The 24,279-nt window shown below is 46.1% G+C and overlaps 1 protein-coding gene across 1 annotated transcript in view; it reads left to right on the forward strand.

Moving 5' to 3' along the window:
• The window catches only part of LOC309622246 (uncharacterized protein), a gene marked incomplete at its 5' end in the record, with an annotated part of 76,231 nt that overhangs the window by 29,484 nt on the left and 22,468 nt on the right, over window positions 1–24,279 (forward strand). The window contains 2 exons of the mRNA XM_082409371.1: window positions 8,528–8,665; window positions 21,216–21,353. Of these exons, the coding sequence (XP_082265497.1) occupies window positions 8,528–8,665; window positions 21,216–21,353 (276 nt within the window). The remainder of the gene's footprint in view (window positions 1–8,527; window positions 8,666–21,215; window positions 21,354–24,279) is intronic.

Consider the following 24,279-nt stretch of genomic DNA (forward strand, 5'->3'; position numbering starts at 1 on the left):
ATCACCAGGGGGGAGGTCTCCATCCCTACAAAGGGATCAAGGGAGAAGTCAGTCCCTGGTAAGTGAGATGCTCCCCCTAAACACCAACACAGCAGTCGTGTACCTTTCAAGGGGTTCAGGGGCAAGATGGGCAAGGCATTTCTACTAACTCTTCTTAAGGATCATGGACAGTGCCCTATGCTACGGGGTAAGCGGTGACTGTTGTAATTCTTACTGGTGAGCCTTTCCTGTCGCTGATTCTCGGCTCGCTTTGTATTTCATAGGACTGTTATAAGTCCAATACAAAATGAGTCTTATTTTTAAAAACCTGAAATGTTTTACAAAGCCTAGCATTCTCATATAGGGTCCTTTCCATTCTCCCCACTTTCCCGAGAGGCCAAGAACACGTCACACCATGAACTAGGAGAGGGGGTAGAGCCCTTGCTGATGAAATACATCAACAAAGACAGAGTCTTAGCCTGCTTGCTCTCTGGACAGGATCTCGGACCACAAGGTCTTCAATCCTGGTATAAATGAAGGAAGTGAGGACAGTTCAACTGGCACTCACATAACAAGAGTTCTGAAACACCTTCCGAAGAGACTATAGCAGTAGATGAGGGAAGGGAGTGCTACAGTGTGGCAGTACAGGGGGAACGATCGGCTACAGCAGTGAAAAGTGTGGTACCGATTGGTGTGCTCTCGGCGTTCTTGTACATGTAGCATAGATGACCTCTACAGTGGCCCTCCCACCTTCCCACCTGCATTAGGTGTTCTTTTTTTTGTAATTTATGTTTATGTATTTATTTACTGTTTGAACTTATTTATTCTACGTATTTATTTTTTTGGCTGCACTGGGTCTCTCATTGCTGTGCACGGGCTTTCTCTAGTTGGCGGCTAGCGGGGGCTACTCTCGGTTGCGGTGTGCGGGCTTCTCATCGCGGTGGCTTCTCTTGTTGCGGAGCATGGGCTGTAGGCACGTGGGCTTCGGTAGTTGAGGCTCACGGGCTCTAGAATGCAGGCTCCGTCGTTGTGGCACATGCGCTTAGTTGCTGCACGGCATGTGGGATCTTCGCAGACCAGGGCTCGAACCCGTGTCCCCCGCATTGCATTGGCAGGCGGATTCTTAACCACGGCGCCACCAGGGAAGCCCTAGGTGTTCTCATAGAGAGTCTAAAAACAGAGAGCACTGAGCGAAGGTAGTGGTTATTAAAGGCTCAGGATCTAAATTCTACCTGCCTGTACACCCCTTCCCAGCTGTCGATTTGACCCCATTTTTGAGTGCCGACCTCATTCTTCAACTTTCTCTGGCGTTTGTTATACTCACCTTGAAAACTTGTTTCTGTGATGCGTTGAGCAGACACAGGGTGGCAGACTGCAGAGGTGGAAGCTGGTGGTCGGATATTTGTGGGCTGAATCTCCTTCAGTCCCATTCCCATTTCTGGTTGCCCAGAGGCCCGACTTCCTGTGTATGACGCCGAGCCGTAGGATTGCGGGCAGGAGCCAAGTTCTCCATACAGTAAAGACCCCAGTGTGCCTTGGTTATAGTAATATACCTGGCTTCCTTCCTGGCAGGGAAGTGGCAGGCGGCTCTGCCCCTGATTTGGAATCTGAGATGGTGTTCCCTGAGCAAGGCTGGCAGAAAGCGATGGATGTAGAGGGACCATGTTCTTGGCGTCTGAAGTTTTATCATACTGGGCTGCCAGAAACATGGAGGAGGCAGCTGTGTGGCGGTCAGTGAGTGCCAGAGTAAAGTCTCCGAGTGAAGAAGAATTCTTTTCAGTGCTTGCTGTGATGTCCCACTCAAGAACACCTGGATAGGAAGCAGCTGAAGTGGAGATCTGGCTGTGGTCAGTAACTCCAGATAACATAGTCGTGCTAGAATGTTGGTAAAGGTAGGCACTACCCATGAGTGTCTGGAAAGGGGTACCAGTAGCCGATGCCGAACTGACGGCAGGGGCAGAGACTCTGGAGAAGTTGCAGACACTTCGTGTTAGGGAAGTTGCATTGCTCACCACAGGAGGAGAATGCTGCAGAGAATTTAGAGTTCCAAGTAGAGATGGATGTTGGAAATTTTCTGTAAGAACAAGAGGGTCATGAAAAACTCAGGGAGGTTGAGAAATTCTCACTACGTTTGAGGAACGGCATCATCTGAAGGTTCTTGCTATCAGGACACCTCTACTATCACTACTTCCTGAGAAACCCAAAATCAGACAGTTAATGATGGCTGTAAGGACTGAGCAGTTTTCCACTCTTCTCTATTAACTGCCTGTGCTCCCATCTTGGGCACAGACGGGCAGAAGAGCCAAGTGGTGTGGTTCAGAGATTGTTCTCTAGGCTGGAAGCAACCTTCTCCCTGCCCTGTCTTTCCCTTCAGCCTGCACTCGTATTGACTTCTATGCTATTTCCTAGACTGGAAGCATTTTAGAACTAGGAGGCCCTTAGAGAACTTCGATGTTCTCAGTCTCATTTCGTGAGTAAGGAAACTGAGGCTCAGAGAGGTCGGGTTGACTTGTTCAAGTTCTCTCATTATGTTAGTATCATTACCAGGTTTCAGAACCTAAGTATCCTGACTTCCTTGCCAGGACTCCACTCTGAGCATGATACTGCCAGAAAGCAGGAGAAATAGAACTTATAATATAGGCATTTTTTTTGTCCATTAGAAAACAGTACGGCTGTTACCATGGTCGTCTTCAGTGTCTCCCTTTGCTTGTGCAGTTCCCACGCTATTACCTAGAGGTGACGTACAGCTCAGTCCAACTGGTGAATTGAAAGAGTCATTTTTGCCCTCTTCAAGCCTGGTTTCTCATCCTACCTCAAAATGATTACCCGAAAGTGGATTTCTTAAGTGCTTTTGGAAAGGGAAAAGTTATCTGATTACTTCAGATTCCTCACCTATAAAGTGGTTATAACACCACCACCAATAATAATAGCAGTAATAATTAATAGATGAATAAGCTGATCTATTGCGTATGATTTATATGGAGGAAGATACAATAAGTTCTAGAAAGACAAAGAAAAATCATGACAAGCATATTACGTTAACGAAAAAGAAATCCATAGATATTAATGAAAACTGAGGTATGTGGCAAGTATCGAAGCCTAATGAATTTACTAACAAATGGCATTCTGTACTATCCATGCAATATTATGAAAGTGAATTTTGCCCACTCTATTTTAGTGAATACTATTAACCAGAAGACACGATGGAGGTGATAGAGGTGAATGAATTCCTAGCCAATGCATACAGACAGAGAAGGTATGTCAGTAAAAAATGCATAACAAGCAACAGAATGCAATAAATGTGCATGTATAGGTAGCCACAACACATATAGACAAGTATTTCAATGAAAACCGGTACGAAGCAGACAGCAAAATAATAAGTGTAAAAGAGTTTCATTATTGTGCTCCTTCATATTTTTACCCAGCAAGTAAGAGGTATTAAGCCTAGGAGAAATATATATTTCAATGAATATAGCTTATATAATAAGCAGAAAGGAAGCTTAAAATGTATCAGGAAGGTTTTTGGATTTATCCTAGAACTTAGATTAGAATCATCTTCAGCATCCAAGAAGATGGCATCCCAAAACCTCAAAAAACCATCATGCCTAGAATCCAATTAAAAAAGATTTTCAAATGTAAGAAAATCCACAGGACTCCACAATATGGTTTTCGATAAACGTGGATGTTTGTTTGTTTTGTTTCTTTGGCCGCGCCGCGTGGCCCTGGCCGTGAAAGCACCGAGTCCTAAGCACTGGACCGCCAGGGAATTCCCTAAGTGGGGGGAATTAGAGATGTGGGGCTTGACTTTTTCTTCTTCTTCTTCTTCTTCTTCGGTAGCTAAGATCTACAAGCGAACGATGGCTGTTGATCAATGTGCTCTCTGTGTTAGGAAGGAAATAACTGTAAAAATGAAAAGCAGCCTTGCCTTAGAACCTACATATCACACCAAGGAAAATAGTCCTTCTGATTCAATTTAGAAGATATCACTTAAAATGTTGAATTGGTGAAATGTCTACCTAGTTTAAAAATTAGAAAGAATAAAACACTGAAAAGCAGCCCCCTAGATAACCACTGTGGTTGCTTGTTTATAGGAGGCATCATTTCTAAAACGTATTTCTAAAATGTTTATATTCAAAACTGTCAAGTGGCCAACTGTATTCAGAGAGGCAATAAAAGAAAGAAAACGGAGTATGACTTTTCTGATAAGCTGCCTTTCCTGGTGATCCCCTGTTCTGGCCTTACTTTCCTTCTTAGTCTGTTAATGTAAGGGTTTGCTACCATCAACTTGGTTTTGCCCTGCTCTGAGCAGGTTTCCCTCTGTGCTGTTTCTGCTTTAATTGAAAATCTTTGGTTCCCATCAGCATTCCATTGCAAACTCCGTTTTTCTTGAGAGCTCCTCTATGCTTTCCCTCTTCATTCTTACATTTTCTCCCATCTCTTGGTGCCTGTTGGCCTGTGCTAATGAAAACCATCCTAAACTTCCTTACGCTCGACTCTGTGCCTCCCTGTAGAGCCCAGTACTCTCCATCCTCTCTCCCTATTCTCTCTTTTCAACTAGTCGAAATCCTAGTGGAGGGAGACCATTAGAGATGAAACATCTTGGTATATATTGCTAGTTTTCTATGTCCCCTGACTTTTCTATGTTTCTGTTGAAACACTCTTGAGAAGTGTCTGATTTCGTTTTCTACATGGGTACCCTTTAAGGCTCAATACTGGAAAAGAAGGGGATCAGAGTGATCAACCCAACGTGGTATCCTAACGTAACAGTTAAGGAAAGCAACAGGCTTTGTGAGACAGCCAGTGATTTGTCCAAAGTCACACAGATAGTAAACGTCAAAGTCAAAACTGAAATTAGGTCTCCAGACGTGTAGTTCAATACTTTCCCTCATTATTCCATGCTATTTTGAATCTCCTACTCAATTTAGGGGCAAAAGAAATCGAACGCAAAACTTTCCAAAGTTTCTTTTCTTACCTGACATGGTCAGAGAAGAGGAAGCATCCACTGCAGGTACCAGGGATGAGGAGACAACACTAGAGGATGTCCGAGTGGCTGCAGCTGAACGGCGCACGTGTCCAGTACAGAGGTCACTGGTTACTGGTCCAAACAGCTCCACGGAAACCCCAAGACTCTACCAAGTGGTAGTAGGTTTGGTAGGAGAGTGATGTCACAAAGCAGGCAGTTGAAAGGTATGAGAGAGCCAATAGGGAGGTCCGATCCCCAACAGGAAGGCGGGCTTGGGTGAAGAGAGTGTAGGAGAGCTAAAACAACACCTGAGTTTCTGAGCTCTGGGGAGGAAATCCTAGAAGACAGATTTACCTCCCCCAGGCTCTTCCATTAGGGAAATCATTGCCACATTTCTTACAGACGTTCATTAATACACTGAACTAAGAGTTACTTATATTCTACAGAGTATTCTATTTTATGTATCATATACTTAGAGCTATATAGATCTTCTTTAATTAATAATCCTTAGGAAGGAAAGAGCCATCTAGTTTGAACTATTACAGTTGTTCTGAAATCATATGTGTCTAATGAGTGAACTGATAGCAGCTTTTAAGGAGCCAAAGTAGGGATTAAGAAGCTCTTTTTGTAACTTGGTTCAAGAGTAGGGTGAAGTTTGTTGAGTGTACCTTGTGGAGAATGTTGTGGTCCAAGGCTCTTCTCTTTTAGTTTCTTCTCCTTGACTCCTACCTTCCTTGGGCTGGGCTAGGCTGGGGGCCAGGTTGGACTTGCGACTTAACATTTCTCTTCCGCTTTCTCTTTTTTTTTTTTCTTCCATTATGGGCATTGCTTCGAGGACAAGCCTTGATCTTGCATTGGACGTTACTTCCTGTCACCTTCCAGCAGCAGGAGTCTTCTTTTCAGTGCTTGATGCTTCACGAAATAGACTCTGCCCGTTGGCAGCAAATACCAGAGAGCTAGGAGACAGAGCTGGTTGCAGACCTTTCCTCTTCCAGCCTTTGGTTGCAATTGTTTGGCCCATAATTTGCTAGCTCTAGTTCCTTGGGCCACACAGGTATCCTGCCATCTCCAGCTCTTGTTATATGTGAGAGACATTCTGAACACTGTCCCTTTTTCTTTGCACAGAAGTATATACAGTGTGGCAGTTACTGTAATCTCCTCCGCCTTGCAAACAGCCACTCTAGAATCTTGGACCTCTAGGACTCTCTGTCTTGCATGCTTGGGGGCAAGGCCAAGCAAAATGAAGAGGAGAATAATTAGAGAAAGAGGAGGACGTTGGTGGAGAATTGGGAGCAGGTAAGGTGAAAGGGCACAGGAGAAAAGAGATGCATGTAGACTTTTTGGTTTCTGTGGGAAACAGGTTGACACACTTGGGCCTCATTTGGTATTAACAGAACAGAGAGTTAAAGATCTAAGTAGCTAGATAGTGTGCAGCAACTGCCATGAAGTCTGTACACTGAAGAGAACAGTCTCACATCTAGTTTTCATTTTGTTTTATGTCATAGTACCTTATTTATAGCATTCACTGGTGTGTTTGTAGAATACAGATGTTTTCAAATGCTCTGGTTTTGTCTACATGGTTATCTCCTTGTCCTGTTTGTAAGGAATCCAACATTGTAAGACATATTGCATGTTTTTCTCTTGACGATTGTTGACCTTGAAGCGTCATGAACTAACTTGAGCTGTTGGATTCTGTGGAGAAACGTTCAAAAGGGTCTGTGAAAAAGGCACTGTGGTGAGTCGCATTATGCACCCGAGCGTAAGGAGCAAGATATCTGCCACCAGCCCAGCTTGGCCTGGATTGCCTCTGTTTTAGTTCCCCTGGTTAGTGCTTTTCTCCCTAACCACTCTTGTGACTGTGATAATGTGAGTAAGGGCGGAGTTGCTAATGATCTATGTGTGAGGTAAGCTGGTTTGAGGGAGGAAATCTATGGACCTAGTCATTTTCCTTGGTGGTAAGCTTTCAGGGGTGCAGAGATGGATCTTCCTGGGGCCTTTTCTGGTCCCAGGAAGATATCGCATAGATGGGACCTCCCAAGACACACATTGAATCTTTAGGCCTGTTTTTCCTATTATGAGGTACGAACGAGTTTCTTCACTGATGGGGATGATGCTTATCTGAGAAGAAATTGTGAAAGGTGGTGTAGTGTAGAGGTGTGGCTTAAGCTTTTAAGTTTTCCTCCAGGTTTTTCCCCTAAGCTTCCTACTTCGGACGGCCTACTTACATGATACTAGTAGGTGATGTCCGGCTAACAACTTCCTAAATATACCTGCAAGCCAGATCAGTGTCTCTTTTCTCTGTATTCCCATGGAAATCAAGAGTCCCGCCGAATTTTCCATCGAAACAGTTGATTTGTGTTGTCTCTAGGAATTCTAAAGGGCGTACCGTTGCTTCCTAACCGGTGTCATTTGGGAGATCCGCCTCTGTACGTTCAAATGATTAATTTTGAGACTTTGCTCATGTGTGCAGTAAACCCTTGAATTCCCTAAGACCTTCCTTTCCTCCATCTCCTACCCCATTAAGCCCGCTTCAGTTCATCTCCTGAATTTCTTTGGAATCTGTCAGCCAGCTCTTCCTCAACTTCCTAATACTGAACTTGCCTGTCTGTTGCGATTAGGTCCTAACTGGTGTCCATATATCTTGTTTCCTTCCAATCCACTCTTCACACAAGAAACCTTCAAAGCAAGTTGGAACGTTGCTCATAAACATCGCTCACAAACATTGTTTTGAGAATAGAAAACACACTGTTGGCCTTTAAGACTCTGCGTGGTCTAGAATCCTCTCTGCTTCTCTAGCCCCATCTTGTGCCACTTTTGCCCTCACTTTCTATGCTTCAGATACACTGAATTAACCTTAGTTCTCACTCATCTGACAGAAGTCAGTTCAGATACTATTTTTCACTGTGATTCCTAGCATTAAGGAATTTGATTATCAGGTTTTTTATGAGGACTATTTCATCAGGGGTACAGAAGTTCTGGCCATCTCTGGTTTTGGATATCCCTTATTTGTTGAGACCTTTGCGTTGTTTGGTTGCCTTTTGTCTGTTTTCCAGATGGGAAAACAGGAACAAGGGAAGTATAGGTTATTACTAGGTGGGGTTGAACAAGTGGAGCAGCAAACTGCAAAGCAGAAAGAAGAGGGACGTACTATAGAGGGATATGACTTCCATTCTCAAGGCGCCTGCATCCTGTGCAGGGAGACAGCCTAACATAAAATGTGCCTAACAACAAATATATTGACTTCTTACTAAAAATCTCCAGTTCATAGAACCGAGGGGTTTGTACCTTCTCCTTTAAAAGTGATAGTCCTGGGACTTCCCCGGTGGTCCCGTGGTGAAGACTCTGCGCTTCCAATGCAGCAGGCGTGGGTTCAATCCCTGGTTGGGGAGCTAAGATCCCACATGCTGCGCAGCCAAAGAAATTTTTGTCGAACGTTATACTCCTGTATTGTTGGCTTTAGTGGTTTAGATTTTGTTGTACTGTTAAGAAGATTTCAGTTTATTTACCGGGAACAAACAACACATAATGTAAAAATAGTTTCCCAGAAACGATTTCCATCATTCTCTTCTTCCCTTTCTCCCGCAGACTGGTGTTTCACCTTGACAAGTTCTCTGTCATTCCATAGGAAAGCTGTCTGGCTTGGAGGTTGCAATCCCAGGGAATTTTTCATCAGCGGGGAAGTCTCCATCACTACAGAGGAATCAAGGGAGAAGTCAGTCCCTGGTAAGTGAGATGCTCCCCCTAAACACCAACACAGCAGTCGTGTACCTTTCAAGGGGTTCAGGGGCAAGATGGGCAAGGCATTTCTACTAACTCTTCTTAAGGATCACGGACAGTGCCCTATGCTACGAGGTAAGCGGTGACTGCTGTAGTTCTTACTGGTGATCCTTTCCTGTCACTGATTCTCGGCCTTCTTTGTATTTCATAGGACTGTTGTCAGTCCAATACAAAATGAGTCTTATTTTTAAAAACCTGAAATGTTTTACAGAGCCTAGCATTCTCATATAGGGTCCTTTCCATTCTCCCCACTTTCCCGAGAGGCCAAGAACACTTCACACCATGAACTAGGAGAGGGGGTAGAGCCCTTTCTGATGAAATACATCAACAAAGACAGAGCCTTAGCCTGCTTGCTCTCTGGACAGGATCTCGGACCACAAGGTCTTCAATCCTGGTATAAATGAAGGAAGTGAGGACAGTTCAACTGGCACTCTGATAACAAGAGTTCGGAAACACCTTCCAAAGAGACTATAGCAGTAGATGAGGGAAGGGAGTGCTACAGTGTGGCAGTACAGGGGGAATGATCGGCTACAGCAGTGAAAAGTGTGGTACCGATTGGTGTGCTCTCGGGGTTCTTGTACATGTAGCATAGATGACCTCTACAGTGGCCCTCCCACCTTCCCACCTGCATTAGGTGTTCTTTTTTTTTGTAATTTATGTTTATGTATTTATTTACTGTTTGAACTTATTTATTCTACGTATTTATTTTTTTGGCTGCACTGGGTCTCTCATTGCTGTGCACGGGCTTTCTCTAGTTGGCGGCTAGCGGGGGCTACTCTCGGTTGCGGTGTGCGGGCATCTCATCGCGGTGGCTTCTCTTGTTGCGGAGCATGGGCTGTAGGCACGTGGGCTTCGGTAGTTGAGGCTCACGGGCTCTAGAATGCAGGCTCCGTCGTTGTGGCACATGCGCTTAGTTGCTGCACGGCATGTGGGATCTTCGCAGACCAGGGCTCGAACCCGTGTCCCCTGCATTGGCAGGCGCCACCAGGGAAGCCCTAGGTGTTCTCATATAGAGTCTAAAAACAGAGAGCACTGAGAGAAGGTAGTGGTTATTAAAGGCTCAGGATCTAAATTCTACCTGTCTCTACACCCCTTCCCAGCTGTCGATTTGACCCCATTTTTGAATGCTGACCTCATTGTTCAACTTTTCTCTGCCGTCTGTATACTCACCTTGAAAACTTGTTTCTGTGATGCGTTGAGCAGACACAGGGTGGCAGATTGCAGAGGTGGAAGCTGGTGGTCGGATATTTGTGGGCTGAATCTCCTTCAGTCCCATTCCCATTTCTGGTTGCCCAGAGGCCCTACTTCCTGTGTGTGACGCCGAGCCGTAGGATTGCGGGCAGGAGCCAAGTTCTCCATACAGTAAAGACCCCAGTGTGCCTTGGTTATAGTAATATACCTGGCTTCCTTCCTGGCAGGGAAGTGACAGGCGGCTATGCCCCTGCTTTGTTCGTGGGCCTCCTGATCCAGCAGTTCCCTTGGCTCTGCCCCTGTCGTCAGCTGCCCCTAGGATAACTCTGAGCCCTAGCCACTTCTCTGGTAGATTTCCCTATTCCCCACTACAGTCACACCTGAATAAGGCAACTCAGACCTTTCAGAGATGTGTCCTGAACCTCTTGTTTTCTGAAATACCTATCTGGTGGTTGTGAGACTTAAGGCCAGCGTCCCCGAGAGACTTTTTCTATTTCTCCTAGTAAACCTAGACTCATCTTCTGTCACCTTCAACTCTACTCCAATTGTGTTCTTTCAACCCAGACCTCTGACCCTGCTTTTTACTTCTGCCATTTCATCCTCGCTCCTGCTTCCTTTCCTAAATCCATACGTCTCTTTTGGCCTTCCTAGCCCTGGGCCAAGTTCCTTCCTCTTTGCTCAGTTTTTACCCCTTTCCTTCATTCTCCCATCCAACTTTCAGTCCTTCCTTTCTCACGCCCCAGTTAGCAGCATCTGAAAATTCGAAAGGTTTGTTACTCGTCTATTAATTGTATTCCATTTACTTATTCAGTTCTATACCTGTCTTACCTGTGTATGGAAGAACAGCTGGTAGCCAAGGTGGCACCAAGAATCCTAGCAGCTCTCACTTGACGTATCCGTAGTAGTCGGCAATTTCCATTTCGTTTTCCCTCTCGGTGAAAAATTGCAGCTTGCCCGAAGAGGTGTATCTGGCAGCATTCTCCCGTTGTTGTTGAGCCCGCCTCTTCATGGCCTCTCGCTCTGGCCTCTGCTCTTGTTCGATGGGCTTTGACATGACTGGCTCAGGCACGTTGGGTTCCCTCCATGGAACTCGTTGCTTGCTGAAGTCTTGGAGTAGAAATTGGGTTTGGAGCTTGGGTGGGGACTGGCGCTTATTCACAGCAGGGGGAACAGGCTCCCGCTGGAGAGGAGCGCCAGATGAAGTTTTGGAGGGTGCAGGCCTAGGAGCAGCAGACTGAGGGACACGAGGCTGGGTATGGTTGGTCCAAGCCGGTTGGGTTGGGTTGGTCACAGTTGGCTGAGCTGGTTTGGCGGGGCCTGGCAAAGAGGCAGGAGCTGGCTGGGATGAATTGGCTGCAGCAGGTTGAGCTGAGTCAGTAGAACCAGGCTGGGCACGGTAAGCCCCAGCAGGCCGATGTGAGGCCAGAGACTGTGGCCTCCGAGGAGCGGGTCGAGCTTGAGGCTTGTCCCAGGCAGAAAAAGGCAGAGGTATCAACTTGACCTTCCCAGGAGGAGGCCGCTCATACTGGGCTGGAGACGGACACTCTGTTTCAGCACTGCTGTCTGGTTTCTGGGCTTGGACTTGCGTTTTCTCAGGACCCTTCCCCTCACGTGGGGTATGCCGCCATGGCTGGATAGCTGGGGGTGGCTGGGGGTCTTTGGGGTTGCTTGACTTTCCCAAGAGCCGACAGGAAGAGAGCCCAGTTTTCGTCTCATTCTTCTTCCCCAGCGCATGAAGAACCTTCACAGACTCCAGCATGCGCACGCCAAGGGAGGTTCGAGGCTTTTGAAAGCTCTGTTGGAGAAGCTCAGTTTGGTGTTCCTTTCGCTTCGTGTGGGGGATTGCTGGCTTCTCTTCTGCCTTGACTTTGTTCCCTGACTGCTTGTTCTCCTCAGCCTTGTTTCTCCCTCTGGTCCTTTTGGTCTTTTCCTGCCCGTGGCTCTTAGTTTTGCTGATCTTTCTGGATGCAGCTTTCTGAGGTTTGCCTTGAGAGTGCTTGGCCGTGTTCACAGGAGCCCTGTCACTGACTGCAGCGTGGCATGTAACCACTTCTCCCCCTAACGGGCACTCTGGATTCTTTGGCTGGATTTTGGCCTTGGGAGCGCCACTGATAGGCTCAGAGGCTTTCTGTTTGTTCTTCCTGGGTTGATCAGAGGGAACCTTTATGACACTTGGCTTTTCCTGCACCTGATTCACCTTAATGGCTCTGGTGTCTTTAGCTTTGATCACGTTGGGACCTTGGGATTGATCAAGATCTTTCAAAGGATTAAAGAGCTGGGGAAGGTGAATATCCTCCGCCAGTGTAGTAATGTCTGCAAGACCACTGCTAGGTTCAATCCCATTTTCAAGTGTCCCTAGGTCCTGACGACTCCGGCTGTTCTCTCCCAGATCAGCATTTTCAGAACCAGGCTGCTCCTCTTGGCTGAGGGGATCGGTGCAGGCCAGCGGCTGGTGAATATCAGGGATTCCTAAAGGGAGTAGTGGAGGATCTTGGTTCTCTGTTGGGATCTGGTAGGCATCCAGAGGCTTTGAAAGCTTGGTTTTGATATCATCCACGTGCTTACTCTCTATTTGTCCCTGGCTTGGAGCTGGAGGCAGGGCCAGGAGACGCCTGGCACTCTGGACTGGAGCTGTCACTGAAATGTCCCCAAGTTCAGATGGTGGGTTACTCTCAAGTATGTGGCTGTTTCTGCTACTGCAGGACTTGGGGAGTTCTTGACTTTGTGTCACACAAAACGTCTGGCTTGGAGGTTGCAATCCCAGGGAATTTTTCATCACCAGGGGGGAGGTCTCCATCCCTACAAAGGGATCAAGGGAGAAGTCAGTCCCTGGTAAGTGAGATGCTCCCCCTAAACACCAACACAGCAGTCGTGTACCTTTCAAGGGGTTCAGGGGCAAGATGGGCAAGGCATTTCTACTAACTCTTCTTAAGGATCATGGACAGTGCCCTATGCTACGAGGTAAGCGGTGACTGTTGTAATTCTTACTGGTGAGCCTTTCCTGTCGCTGATTCTCGGCTCGCTTTGTATTTCATAGGACTGTTATAAGTCCAATACAAAATGAGTCTTATTTTTAAAAACCTGAAATGTTTTACAAAGCCTAGCATTCTCATATAGGGTCCTTTCCATTCTCCCCACTTTCCCGAGAGGCCAAGAACACGTCACACCATGAACTAGGAGAGGGGGGTAGAGCCCTTGCTGATGAAATACATCAACAAAGACAGAGTCTTAGCCTGCTTGCTCTCTGGACAGGATCTCGGACCACAAGGTCTTCAATCCTGGTATAAATGAAGGAAGTGAGGACAGTTCAACTGGCACTCACATAACAAGAGTTCTGAAACACCTTCCGAAGAGACTATAGCAGTAGATGAGGGAAGGGAGTGCTACAGTGTGGCAGTACAGGGGGAACGATCGGCTACAGCAGTGAAAAGTGTGGTACCGATTGGTGTGCTCTCGGCGTTCTTGTACATGTAGCATAGATGACCTCTACAGTGGCCCTCCCACCTTCCCACCTGCATTAGGTGTTCTTTTTTTTGTAATTTATGTTTATGTATTTATTTACTGTTTGAACTTATTTATTCTACGTATTTATTTTTTTGGCTGCACTGGGTCTCTCATTGCTGTGCACGGGCTTTCTCTAGTTGGCGGCTAGCGGGGGCTACTCTCGGTTGCGGTGTGCGGGCTTCTCATCGCGGTGGCTTCTCTTGTTGCGGAGCATGGGCTGTAGGCACGTGGGCTTCGGTAGTTGAGGCTCACGGGCTCTAGAATGCAGGCTCCGTCGTTGTGGCACATGCGCTTAGTTGCTGCACGGCATGTGGGATCTTCGCAGACCAGGGCTCGAACCCGTGTCCCCCGCATTGCATTGGCAGGCGGATTCTTAACCACGGCGCCACCAGGGAAGCCCTAGGTGTTCTCATATAGAGTCTAAAAACAGAGGGCACTGAGCGAAGGTAGTGGTTATTAAAGGCTCAGGATCTAAATTCTACCTGCCTCTACACCCCTTCCCAGCTGTCGATTTGACCCCATTTTTGAATGCCGACCTCATTCTTCAACTTTCTCTGGCGTTTGTTATACTCACCTTGAAAACTTGTTTCTGTGATGCGTTGAGCAGACACAGGGTGGCAGACTGCAGAGGTGGAAGCTGGTGGTCGGATATTTGTGGGCTGAATCTCCTTCAGTCCCATTCCCATTTCTGGTTGCCCAGAGGCCCGACTTCCTGTGTATGACGCCGAGCCGTAGGATTGCGGGCAGGAGCCAAGTTCTCCATACAGTAAAGACCCCAGTGTGCCTTGGTTATAGTAATATACCTGGCTTCCGTCCTGGCAGGGAAGTGACAGGCGGCTCTGCCCCTGATTTGGAATCTGAGATGGTGTTCCCTGAGCAAGGCTGGCAGAAAGCGATGGATGTAGAGGGACCATGTTCTTGGCGTCTGAAGTTTTATCATACTGGGCTGCCAGAAACATGGAGGAGGCAGCTGTGTGGCGGTCAGTGAGTGCCAGAGTAAAGTCTCCGAGTGAAGAAGAATTCTTTTCAGTGCTTGCTGTGATGTCCCACTCAAGAACACCTGGATAGGAAGCAGCTGAAGTGGAGATCTGGCTGTGGTCAGTAACTCCAGATAACATAGTCGTGCTAGAATGTTGGTAAAGGTAGGCACTACCCATGAGTGTCTGGAAAGGGGTACCAGTAGCCGATGCCGAACTGACGGCAGGGGCAGAGACTCTGGAGAAGTTGCAGACACTTCGTGTTAGGGAAGTTGCATTGCTCACCACAGGAGGAGAATGCTGCAGAGAATTTAGAGTTCCAAGTAGAGATGGATGTTGGAAATTTTCTGTAAGAACAAGAGGGTCATGAAAAACTCAGGGAGGTTGAGAAATTCTCACTACGTTTGAGGAACGGCATCATCTGAAGGTTCTTGCTATCAGGACACCTCTACTATCACTACTTCCTGAGAAACCCAAAATCAGACAGTTAATGATGGCTGTAAGGACTGAGCAGTTTTCCACTCTTCTCTATTAACTGCCTGTGCTCCCATCTTGGGCACAGACGGGCAGAAGAGCCAAGTGGTGTGGTTCAGAGATTGTTCTCTAGGCTGGAAGCAACCTTCTCCCTGCCCTGTCTTTCCCTTCAGCCTGCACTCGTATTGACTTCTATGCTATTTCCTAGACTGGAAGCATTTTAGAACTAGGAGGCCCTTAGAGAACTTCGATGTTCTCAGTCTCATTTCGTGAGTAAGGAAACTGAGGCTCAGAGAGGTCGGGTTGACTTGTTCAAGTTCTCTCATTATGTTAGTATCATTACCAGGTTTCAGAACCTAAGTATCCTGACTTCCTTGCCAGGACTCCACTCTGAGCATGATACTGCCAGAAAGCAGGAGAAATAGAACTTATAATATAGGCATTTTTTTTGTCCATTAGAAAACAGTACGGCTATTACCATTGTCGTCTTCAGTGTCTCCCTTTGCTTGTGCAGTTCCCACGCTATTACCTAGAGGTGACGTACAGCTCAGTCCAACTGGTGAATTGAAAGAGTCATTTTTGCCCTCTTCAAGCCTGGTTTCTCATCCTACCTCAAAATGATTACCCGAAAGTGGATTTCTTAAGTGCTTTTGGAAAGGGAAGAGTTATCTGATTACTTCAGATTCCTCACCTGTAAAGTGGTTATAACACCACCACCAATAATAATAGCAGTAATAATTAATAGATGAATAAGCTGATCTATTGCGTATGATTTATATGGAGGAAGATACAATAAGTTCTAGAAAGACAAAGAAAAATCATGACAAGCATATTACGTTAACGAAAAAGAAATCCATAGATATTAATGAAAACTGGGGTATGTGGCAAGTATCGAAGCCTAATGAATTTACTAACAAATGGCATTCTGTACTATCCATGCAATATTATGAAAGTGAATTTTGCCCACTCTATTTTAGTGAATACTATTAACCAGAAGACACGATGGAGGTGATAGAGGTGAATGAATTCCTAGCCAATGCATACAGACAGAGAAGGTATGTCAGTAAAAAATGCATAACAAGCAACAGAATGCAATAAATGTGCATGTATAGGTAGCCACAACACATATAGACAAGTATTTCAATGAAAACCGGTACGAAGCAGACAGCAAAATAATAAGTGTAAAAGAGTTTCATTATTGTGCTCCTTCATATTTTTACCCAGCAAGTAAGAGGTATTAAGCCTAGGAGAAATATATATTTCAATGAATATAGCTTATATAATAAGCAGAAAGGAAGCTTAAAATGTATCAGGAAGGTTTTTGGATTTATCCTAGAACTTAGATTAGAATCATCTTCAGCATCCAAGAAGATGGCATCCCAAAACCTCAAAAAACCATCATGCCTAGAATCCAATTAAAAAAGATTTTCAAATGTAAGAAAATCCACAGGACTCCACAATATGGTTTTCGATAAATGTGGATGTTTGTTTGTTTTGTTTCTTTGGCCGCGCCGCGTGGCCCTGGCCGTGAAAGCACCGAGTCCTAAGCACTGGACCGCCAGGGAATTCCCTAAGTGGGGGGAATTAGAGATGTGGGGCTTGACTTTTTCTTCTTCTTCTTCTTCTTCTTCGGTAGCTAAGATCTACAAGCGAACGATGGCTGTTGATCAATGTGCTCTCTGTGTTAGGAAGGAAATAACTGTAAAAATGAAAAGCAGCCTTGCCTTAGAACCTACATATCACACCAAGGAAAATAGTCCTTCTGATTCAATTTAGAAGATATCACTTAAAATGTTGAATTGGTGAAATGTCTACCTAGTTTAAAAATTAGAAAGAATAAAACACTGAAAAGCAGCCCCCTAGATAACCACTGTGGTTGCTTGTTTATAGGAGGCATCATTTCTAAAACGTATTTCTAAAATGTTTATATTCAAAACTGTCAAGTGGCCAACTGTATTCAGAGAGGCAATAAAAGAAAGAAAACGGAGTATGACTTTTCTGATAAGCTGCCTTTCCTGGTGATCCCCTGTTCTGGCCTTACTTTCCTTCTTAGTCTGTTAATGTAAGGGTTTGCTACCATCAACTTGGTTTTGCCCTGCTCTGAGCAGGTTTCCCTCTGTGCTGTTTCTGCTTTAATTGAAAATCTTTGGTTCCCATCAGCATTCCATTGCAAACTCCGTTTTTCTTGAGAGCTCCTCTATGCTTTCCCTCTTCATTCTTACATTTTCTCCCATCTCTTGGTGCCTGTTGGCCTGTGCTAATGAAAACCATCCTAAACTTCCTTACGCTCGACTCTGTGCCTCCCTGTAGAGCCCAGTACTCTCCATCCTCTCTCCCTATTCTCTCTTTTCAACTAGTCGAAATCCTAGTGGAGGGAGACCATTAGAGATGAAACATCTTGGTATATATTGCTAGTTTTCTATGTCCCCTGACTTTTCTATGTTTCTGTTGAAACACTCTTGAGAAGTGTCTGATTTCGTTTTCTACATGGGTACCCTTTAAGGCTCAATACTGGAAAAGAAGGGGATCAGAGTGATCAACCCAACGTGGTATCCTAACGTAACAGTTAAGGAAAGCAACAGGCTTTGTGAGACAGCCAGTGATTTGTCCAAAGTCACACAGATAGTAAACGTCAAAGTCAAAAGTGAAATTAGGTCTCCAGACTTGTAGTTCAATACTTTCCCTCATTATTCCATGCTATTTTGAATCTCCTACTCAATTTAGGGGCAAAAGAAATCGAACGCAAAACTTTCCAAAGTTTCTTTTCTTACCTGACATGGTCAGAGAAGAGGAAGCATCCACTGCAGGTACAAGGGATGAGGAGACAACACTAGATGATGTCTGAGTGGCTGCAGCTGAACGGCGCACGTGTCCAGTACAGAGGTCACTGGTTACTGGTCCAAACAGCTCCACGGAAACCCCAAGGCTCTACCAAGTGGTAGTAGGTTTGGGAGGAGAGTGATGTCACAAAGCAGGCAGTTGAAAGGTATGAGAGAGCCAATAGGGAGGTCCGATCCCCAACAGGAAGGCGGGCTTGGGTGAAGAGAGTGTAGGAGAGCTAAAACAACACCTGAGTTTCTGAGCTTTGGGGAGGAGGAAATCCTAGAAGACAGATTTACCTCCCCCAGGCTCTTCCATTAGGGAAATCATTGCAACATTTCTTACAGACGTTCATTAATACACTGAACTAAGAGTTACTTATATTCTACAGAGTATTCTATTTTATGTATCATATACTTAGAGCTATATAGATCTTATTTAATTAATAATCCTTAGGAAGGAAAGAGCCATCTAGTTTGAACTATTACAGTTGTTCTGAAATCAGATGTGTCTAATGAGTGAACTGATAGCAGCTTTTAAGGAGCCAAAGTAGGGATTAAGAAGCTCTCTTTGTAACTTGGTTCAAGAGTAGGGTGAAGTTTCTTGAGTGTACCTTGTGGAGAATGTTGTGGTCCAAGGCTCTTCTCTTTTAGTTTCTTCTCCTTGACTCCTACCTTCCTTGGGCTGGGCTAGGCTGGGGGCCAGGTTGGACTTGCGACTTAACATTTCTCTTCCGCTTTCTCTTTTTTTTTTTTCTTCCATTATGGGCATTGCTTCGAGGACAAGCCTTGATCTTGCATTGGACGTTACTTCCTGTCACCTTCCAGCAGCAGGAGTCTTCTTTTCAGTGCTTGATGCTTCACGAAATAGACTCTGCCCGTTGGCAGCAAATACCAGAGAGCTAGGAGACAGAGCTGGTTGCAGACCTTTCCTCTTCCAGCCTTTGGTTGCAATTGTTTGGCCCATAATTTGCTAGCTCTAGTTCCTTGGGCCACACAGGTATCCTGCCATCTCCAGCTCTTGTTATATGTGAGAGACATTCTGAACACTGTCCCTTTTTCTTTGCACAGAAGTATATACAGTGTGGCAGTTACTGTAATCTCCTCCGCCTTGCAAACAGCCACTCTAGAATCTTGGACCTCTAGGACTCTCTGTCTTGCATGCTTGGGGGCAAGGCCAAGCAAAATGAAGAGGAGAATAATTAGAGAAAGAGGAGGACGTTGGTGGAGAATTGGGAGCAGGTAAGGTGAAAGGGCACAGGAGAAAAGAGATGCATGTAGACTTTTTGGTTTCTGTGGGAAACAGGTTGACACACTTGGGCCTCATTTGGTATTAACAGAACAGAGAGTTAAAGATCTAAGTAGCTAGATAGTGTGCAGCAACTGCCATGAAGTCTGTACACTGAAGAGAACAGTCTCACATCTAGTTTTCATTTTGTTTTATGTCATAGTACCTTATTTATAGCATTCACTGGTGTGTTTGTAGAATACAGATGTTTTCAAATGCTCTGGTTTTGTCTACATGGTTATCTCCTTGTCCTGTTTGTAAGGAATCCAACATTGTAAGACATATTGCATGTTTTTCTCTTGACGATTGTTGACCTTGAAGCGTCATGAACTAACTTGAGCTGTTGGATTCTGTGGAGAAACGTTCAAAAGGGTCTGTGAAAAAGGCACTGTGGTGAGTCGCATTATGCACCCGAGCGTAAGGAGCAAGATATCTGCCACCAGCCCAGCTTGGCCTGGATTGCCTCTGTTTTAGTTCCCCTGGTTAGTGCTTTTCTCCCTAACCACTCTTGTGACTGTGATAATGTGAGTAAGGGCGGAGTTGCTAATGATCTATGTGTGAGGTAAGCTGGTTTGAGGGAGGAAATCTATGGACCTAGTCATTTTCCTTGGTGGTAAGCTTTCAGGGGTGCAGAGATGGATCTTCCTGGGGCCTTTTCTGGTCCCAGGAAGATATCGCATAGATGGGACCTCCCAAGACACACATTGAATCTTTAGGCCTGTTTTTCCTATTATGAGGTACGAACGAGTTTCTTCACTGATGGGGATGATGCTTATCTGAGAAGAAATTGTGAAAGGTGGTGTAGTGTAGAGGTGTGGCTTAAGCTTTTAAGTTTTCCTCCAGGTTTTTCCCCTAAGCTTCCTACTTCGGACGGCCTACTTACATGATACTAGTAGGTGATGTCCGGCTAACAACTTCCTAAATATACCTGCAAGCCAGATCAGTGTCTCTTTTCTCTGTATTCCCATGGAAATCAAGAGTCCCGCCGAATTTTCCATCGAAACAGTTGATTTGTGTTGTCTCTAGGAATTCTAAAGGGCGTACCGTTGCTTCCTAACCGGTGTCATTTGGGAGATCCGCCTCTGTACGTTCAAATGATTAATTTTGAGACTTTGCTCATGTGTGCAGTAAACCCTTGAATTCCCTAAGACCTTCCTTTCCTCCATCTCCTACCCCATTAAGCCCGCTTCAGTTCATCTCCTGAATTTCTTTGGAATCTGTCAGCCAGCTCTTCCTCAACTTCCTAATACTGAACTTGCCTGTCTGTTGCGATTAGGTCCTAACTGGTGTCCATATATCTTGTTTCCTTCCAATCCACTCTTCACACAAGAAACCTTCAAAGCAAGTTGGAACGTTGCTCATAAACATCGCTCACAAACATTGTTTTGAGAATAGAAAACACACTGTTGGCCTTTAAGACTCTGCGTGGTCTAGAATCCTCTCTGCTTCTCTAGCCCCATCTTGTGCCACTTTTGCCCTCACTTTCTATGCTTCAGATACACTGAATTAACCTTAGTTCTCACTCATCTGACAGAAGTCAGTTCAGATACTATTTTTCACTGTGATTCCTAGCATTAAGGAATTTGATTATCAGGTTTTTTATGAGGACTATTTCATCAGGGGTACAGAAGTTCTGGCCATCTCTGGTTTTGGATATCCCTTATTTGTTGAGACCTTTGCGTTGTTTGGTTGCCTTTTGTCTGTTTTCCAGATGGGAAAACAGGAACAAGGGAAGTATAGGTTATTACTAGGTGGGGTTGAACAAGTGGAGCAGCAAACTGCAAAGCAGAAAGAAGAGGGACGTACTATAGAGGGATATGACTTCCATTCTCAAGGCGCCTGCATCCTGTGCAGGGAGACAGCCTAACATAAAATGTGCCTAACAACAAATATATTGACTTCTTACTAAAAATCTCCAGTTCATAGAACCGAGGGGTTTGTACCTTCTCCTTTAAAAGTGATAGTCCTGGGACTTCCCCGGTGGTCCCGTGGTGAAGACTCTGCGCTTCCAATGCAGCAGGCGTGGGTTCAATCCCTGGTTGGGGAGCTAAGATCCCACATGCTGCGCAGCCAAAGAAATTTTTGTCGAACGTTATACTCCTGTATTGTTGGCTTTAGTGGTTTAGATTTTGTTGTACTGTTAAGAAGATTTCAGTTTATTTACCGGGAACAAACAACACATAATGTAAAAATAGTTTCCCAGAAACGATTTCCATCATTCTCTTCTTCCCTTTCTCCCGCAGACTGGTGTTTCACCTTGACAAGTTCTCTGTCATTCCATAGGAAAGCTGTCTGGCTTGGAGGTTGCAATCCCAGGGAATTTTTCATCAGCGGGGAAGTCTCCATCACTACAGAGGAATCAAGGGAGAAGTCAGTCCCTGGTAAGTGAGATGCTCCCCCTAAACACCAACACAGCAGTCGTGTACCTTTCAAGGGGTTCAGGGGCAAGATGGGCAAGGCATTTCTACTAACTCTTCTTAAGGATCACGGACAGTGCCCTATGCTACGAGGTAAGCGGTGACTGCTGTAGTTCTTACTGGTGATCCTTTCCTGTCACTGATTCTCGGCCTTCTTTGTATTTCATAGGACTGTTGTCAGTCCAATACAAAATGAGTCTTATTTTTAAAAACCTGAAATGTTTTACAGAGCCTAGCATTCTCATATAGGGTCCTTTCCATTCTCCCCACTTTCCCGAGAGGCCAAGAACACTTCACACCATGAACTAGGAGAGGGGGTAGAGCCCTTTCTGATGAAATACATCAACAAAGACAGAGCCTTAGCCTGCTTGCTCTCTGGACAGGATCTCGGACCACAAGGTCTTCAATCCTGGTATAAATGAAGGAAGTGAGGACAGTTCAACTGGCACTCTGATAACAAGAGTTCGGAAACACCTTCCAAAGAGACTATAGCAGTAGATGAGGGAAGGGAGTGCTACAGTGTGGCAGTACAGGGGGAATGATCGGCTACAGCAGTGAAAAGTGTGGTACCGATTGGTGTGCTCTCGGGGTTCTTGTACATGTAGCATAGATGACCTCTACAGTGGCCCTCCCACCTTCCCACCTGCATTAGGTGTTCTTTTTTTTTGTAATTTATGTTTATGTATTTATTTACTGTTTGAACTTATTTATTCTACGTATTTATTTTTTTGGCTGCACTGGGTCTCTCATTGCTGTGCACGGGCTTTCTCTAGTTGGCGGCTAGCGGGGGCTACTCTCGGTTGCGGTGTGCGGGCATCTCATCGCGGTGGCTTCTCTTGTTGCGGAGCATGGGCTGTAGGCACGTGGGCTTCGGTAGTTGAGGCTCACGGGCTCTAGAATGCAGGCTCCGTCGTTGTGGCACATGCGCTTAGTTGCTGCACGGCATGTGGGATCTTCGCAGACCAGGGCTCGAACCCGTGTCCCCTGCATTGGCAGGCGCCACCAGGGAAGCCCTAGGTGTTCTCATATAGAGTCTAAAAACAGAGAGCACTGAGAGAAGGTAGTGGTTATTAAAGGCTCAGGATCTAAATTCTACCTGTCTCTACACCCCTTCCCAGCTGTCGATTTGACCCCATTTTTGAATGCTGACCTCATTGTTCAACTTTTCTCTGCCGTCTGTATACTCACCTTGAAAACTTGTTTCTGTGATGCGTTGAGCAGACACAGGGTGGCAGATTGCAGAGGTGGAAGCTGGTGGTCGGATATTTGTGGGCTGAATCTCCTTCAGTCCCATTCCCATTTCTGGTTGCCCAGAGGCCCTACTTCCTGTGTGTGACGCCGAGCCGTAGGATTGCGGGCAGGAGCCAAGTTCTCCATACAGTAAAGACCCCAGTGTGCCTTGGTTATAGTAATATACCTGGCTTCCTTCCTGGCAGGGAAGTGACAGGCGGCTATGCCCCTGCTTTGTTCGTGGGCCTCCTGATCCAGCAGTTCCCTTGGCTCTGCCCCTGTCGTCAGCTGCCCCTAGGATAACTCTGAGCCCTAGCCACTTCTCTGGTAGATTTCCCTATTCCCCCACTACAGTCACACCTGAATAAGGCAACTCAGACCTTTCAGAGATGTGTCCTGAACCTCTTGTTTTCTGAAATACCTATCTGGTGGTTGTGAGACTTAAGGCCAGCGTCCCCGAGAGACTTTTTCTATTTCTCCTAGTAAACCTAGACTCATCTTCTGTCACCTTCAACTCTACTCCAATTGTGTTCTTTCAACCCAGACCTCTGACCCTGCTTTTTACTTCTGCCATTTCATCCTCGCTCCTGCTTCCTTTCCTAAATCCATACGTCTCTTTTGGCCTTCCTAGCCCTGGGCCAAGTTCCTTCCTCTTTGCTCAGTTTTTACCCCTTTCCTTCATTCTCCCATCCAACTTTCAGTCCTTCCTTTCTCACGCCCCAGTTAGCAGCATCTGAAAATTCGAAAGGTTTGTTACTCGTCTATTAATTGTATTCCATTTACTTATTCAGTTCTATACCTGTCTTACCTGTGTATGGAAGAACAGCTGGTAGCCAAGGTGGCACCAAGAATCCTAGCAGCTCTCACTTGACGTATCCGTAGTAGTCGGCAATTTCCATTTCGTTTTCCCTCTCGGTGAAAAATTGCAGCTTGCCCGAAGAGGTGTATCTGGCAGCATTCTCCCGTTGTTGTTGAGCCCGCCTCTTCATGGCCTCTCGCTCTGGCCTCTGCTCTTGTTCGATGGGCTTTGACATGACTGGCTCAGGCACGTTGGGTTCCCTCCATGGAACTCGTTGCTTGCTGAAGTCTTGGAGTAGAAAGTGGGTTTGGAGCTTGGGTGGGGACTGGCGCTTATTCACAGCAGGGGGAACAGGCTCCCGCTGGAGAGGAGCGCCAGATGAAGTTTTGGAGGGTGCAGGCCTAGGAGCAGCAGACTGAGGGACACGAGGCTGGGTATGGTTGGGCCAAGCCGGTTGGGTTGGGTTGGTCACAGTTGGCTGAGCTGGTTTGGCGGGGCCTGGCAAAGAGGCAGGAGCTGGCTGGGATGAATTGGCTGCAGCAGGTTGAGCTGAGTCAGTAGAACCAGGCTGGGCACGGTAAGCCCCAGCAGGCCGATGTGAGGCCAGAGACTGTGGCCTCCGAGGAGCGGGTCGAGCTTGAGGCTTGTCCCAGGCAGAAAAAGGCAGAGGTATCAACTTGACCTTCCCAGGAGGAGGCCGCTCATACTGGGCTGGAGACGGACACTCTGTTTCAGCACTGCTGTCTGGTTTCTGGGCTTGGACTTGCGTTTTCTCAGGACCCTTCCCCTCACGTGGGGTATGCCGCCATGGCTGGATAGCTGGGGGTGGCTGGGGGTCTTTGGGGTTGCTTGACTTTCCCA

The sequence above is a fragment of the Balaenoptera borealis genome (genome assembly GCF_965194805.1).
Source record: "Balaenoptera borealis genome assembly, contig: HAP1_SCAFFOLD_1870, whole genome shotgun sequence".
NCBI lineage: Eukaryota > Metazoa > Chordata > Mammalia > Artiodactyla > Balaenopteridae > Balaenoptera > Balaenoptera borealis.